Genomic DNA, 3,363 nt, shown 5'->3' with positions numbered 1-3,363 from the left:
CCAACATTTAGGAGAATCAAGTATGCCAAGCCTAAACATTTTGGAGGGTGTCCAGTAGAAGCGATGGATAATTTTAAACTGAATAAGTCGTACTCTGGCATCCCTTGATACAGCTCTTATATTTTTACAAATCATATCCCACTCATCATCCTCCAGTGTGAGGCTTAGATCCCTTTCCCATGTCAGCTTGAGGGCTTGGAGTGCCCCATCTCCCACTGACCTTATCATCTGTGAGTAGTACGTAGAGGATTTGCCTCCTAAAGTGTAACATATCAGGACCTCTTCTAGGAACCCAGCAGGTCTGGGGGCAGATGTAGCAGATCGAAAAGTCCCCATTAACAAGTGACGTAGTAAATATCTGTAGAACTGTGATTTGGAGATACCAAACTGCTGCACTAGGTCCTGGAAGGACTTCAAGATATTGTTATGATACAGGTCGTTAAGGGTTACGATGCCTCTTTCGTACCACTCTTTCCACCATATGGGAGACTTATTTATACATAATTTAGGATTCAGCCAGATGCTTGAGAATACATTTAGATGGGGATCAAGGTTAAACTGCTTAGCAACCTTGGACCACAGTACTATTAGGTGAGAGAATACTGGGTGTGTTTTAAGCTCTCCTGATAGTTTAATAGACAAACAACAGTGTAGTAGTGGCACTGGAGCAACAGACTGCTCAATACAGTGCCACGGCGGTGCCCTTTCTGGAGGAAGTGACCAGTGCGCCAGATGTCGTAGCCTCTTACTGCAGCAGGGGTCGCCGGCGACCCTATTCACTTGCTAAAAATGCTTAACTACATCATAACAACATTGCCATGACATTACAGAGAGCCATAGTGCTGCGCTAAGGGGTTAGGTTGAAGGTATAATAATAATACAATAGCTTGGGTAAGCCTAAGCCACCCCTATCCATGGGCCTCCATAACTTATTCAGATGTAACCTTGGTTTCTTGCATTCCAAATGAAAGTCTTTACTATTGTGTCAAACCATTAAAAATGGTGTGGAATTTTTAACCAAATACGCCTTCATCGCTTAGCTGTGACAAAAAAATAAATAAAAAGTGGCTCATCTTACCCCGGTCTCCCCTATTGAAGTCTCTAATAATTGTGGTAGGCTACGTTTTATTTATTTGTCCAGTTGAGTCCACTATCAGTTATACATGGGTTCACGGTGTTGTTAAACACGATGTTGTAAGGAGGGGCAAGACACTGGCAGCCATCCACGTGAGCAAATTTTTTGACCAACAGCGGTTTCTAACAATCAGAGGTTGAGTTGTGCGCACGGAGCTAGGTTCGCGCAGCCAGGGGAAAATAAAATGTTAGAACCCAGGTATAGGCTATTATTTTCACTTCCTTTCATGTCGTATTGACCTCCATTCTACTGTTGGTGTCTCAACACAGGTGGCTGATCTCCTGCGACGATGCACAAAGTCCCAGTCAATGTCATCCGGCTACCCAAGGGACCGGATCCCAACAGCCGAGGCTTCGACCCCAACTCCCCGCGATTCATCGCCCTGTGCCCCACCTCCATACCTTCCTCTGCCGGCGGCGATGGGGCCAGCCTGGAAGAGGAGCAGCGGTGTCGCAGTGAGCTGAGGGAACGCTTCCTCCGCACCCTCATCAAGATGAGCAACAAGACGGTGCACTTCGACATGCATGGCGGTGTCCAGGTGCAGGCCAGGTTCGGCGCGTCGGACATCGACGTGCTGAACTTTCAGGTATCGGAGTTGCAGACACCGATCGGCGTGCAGAAGGAGGCCCTGCTTCGTTGCCAAGACATGGTGTCGTTTTCTTTTGATGTGTAGCTGTGGAAAGCAGCGATATGGACAGGACACGTTCAAGTGTCTGAAATTGTCCCCCTGTAGGCTGACGGTGGACACAAATCAGCATTGGTGCCATATTACATATTACAAGGTACTTCAAGTCTTAAGAGAGCTGAATTTGACACTTGAAGTGTTGGTGCTGCTCCTTACATGTTGAATAAACACTGCAAATTTACTCTCTGATATGGGATCACTCAAGCACTGGAACCCTCAGCTTCCTTCACGGTCACTATGCCATTTGTCCACCAGGGGTCACCAAATCTATTCAGATGACAAGTTCAACTATGGTGAAGTTGTATGCACAACAGAAAACATTCCCCATGGGAATAAGTGTTTTTTTTGCATGTGTGCGTGCCTGTGTTTGAAACAAACAAAATGAGAGGTACGTCTGCAGGTGGACGGCTGATATAATTTGTTTTGGGAAAAAGGACCGCTCTCAGTGGAGTCTTCAAAAGAAAGGACACGTTTGTGTTTGCCTCTGTTAATCGTTTTGCAGGGTTTTTAGTGGTGCCTGCTTGGAAGACGTTCTTGTTTGTGTGCACACACACACATCTGTTCCATTCTGTTCTGGGATGTTTTTGTACCCAGATTTCACCTTAACTTCTTTTTCGTTTTTCTCTCTCCTATCCCCCCCTCCTACATTTTTACATTTTGTCTAATAAAGATTTTGAATGGCTGAAGCCAGAAAACTGTGACATGATTTATGCGTCCTGCATCGTACAAAGCGTTTCATATCAGACGCTTGTTGCCCGCCCAGCACCCCCCTCCTTGTGTCCTGGAAGAGGCTTGCATTAGCGTTTTGAAATTAATGATTGTCCTTGCAGTGGCGGAACAATTGCACACAGGTCCCCAGGGCAAGGCACTAATAGGGGCCCCCATAGAGCCTTCCAAGGTCATAATCGGGCCACCAACATCAAGTGTGGGAGGGACCTGGGCCCTGTGGCAATTCCCCTGCTTGACCCACAATAGTTCTGCTACTGGTCCATGCCCTCTCTTCAGCAAGGATAGCCGAGGAAATGAACAGACTTTTTAATTTTCCTGCAGCCACTTATAAAATCGCCCTCTTAGGACACATGGAAAAATGAACCTAGATGAAATTGTGGCTTACCTCATATGAGTCTATCTGTGCTGAGGCTTTACCCTTACTCTGCATTGTTAAGCCAAGTGATAAAACATGAACAGCAGCATTTTAAAAGGAGCAGAATTTCTGTCGCATTTATTTATTTACTTATTTATGAAATTATTTATTGGTTGGTTGATTTATTGATCGATGCAGTACATACGGTCAACGATTGAAGAGCAATGACCAAAGAATTTCAATAAATACTTGGGTTTCAGAGACAAGCAGAAACAATGACAACTCTTGAAACTCGTTCATATAGCCTCTGAACTATTCTATCATTTTTGCCCAAATCAGAGGCTTGAAAATAAGAGCAAACATTCATCATAAAATGTGTTGAACACCCTATCCATCATGGCTGCCAATTAGTGTGAATTTATGGATCTAGTCTTTCAACATCCATGAAACAAACATAGC

At 44.9% G+C, this 3,363-nt stretch overlaps 1 protein-coding gene across 1 annotated transcript in view; it reads left to right on the top strand.

Moving 5' to 3' along the window:
• gemin7 (gem (nuclear organelle) associated protein 7) overlaps positions 1-2,521 on the top strand; it is a 5,453-nt gene extending 2,932 nt beyond the window's left edge. Inside the window, exon 2 of the mRNA XM_063204341.1 lies at positions 1,405-2,521. Coding sequence (XP_063060411.1) covers positions 1,425-1,808 — 384 coding nt within the window. The 5' untranslated portion in view covers positions 1,405-1,424 and the 3' untranslated portion in view covers positions 1,809-2,521. The remainder of the gene's footprint in view (positions 1-1,404) is intronic.
• The last annotated feature ends 842 nt before the right edge of the window (positions 2,522-3,363 follow it).

This window comes from Engraulis encrasicolus, chromosome 8, assembly GCF_034702125.1.
Source record: "Engraulis encrasicolus isolate BLACKSEA-1 chromosome 8, IST_EnEncr_1.0, whole genome shotgun sequence".
In the NCBI taxonomy this organism is placed as follows: domain Eukaryota; kingdom Metazoa; phylum Chordata; class Actinopteri; order Clupeiformes; family Engraulidae; genus Engraulis; species Engraulis encrasicolus.
The sequence above is the reverse complement of the archived record's forward strand: the minus strand, read 5'-3'. Positions and strand labels throughout refer to the sequence as shown.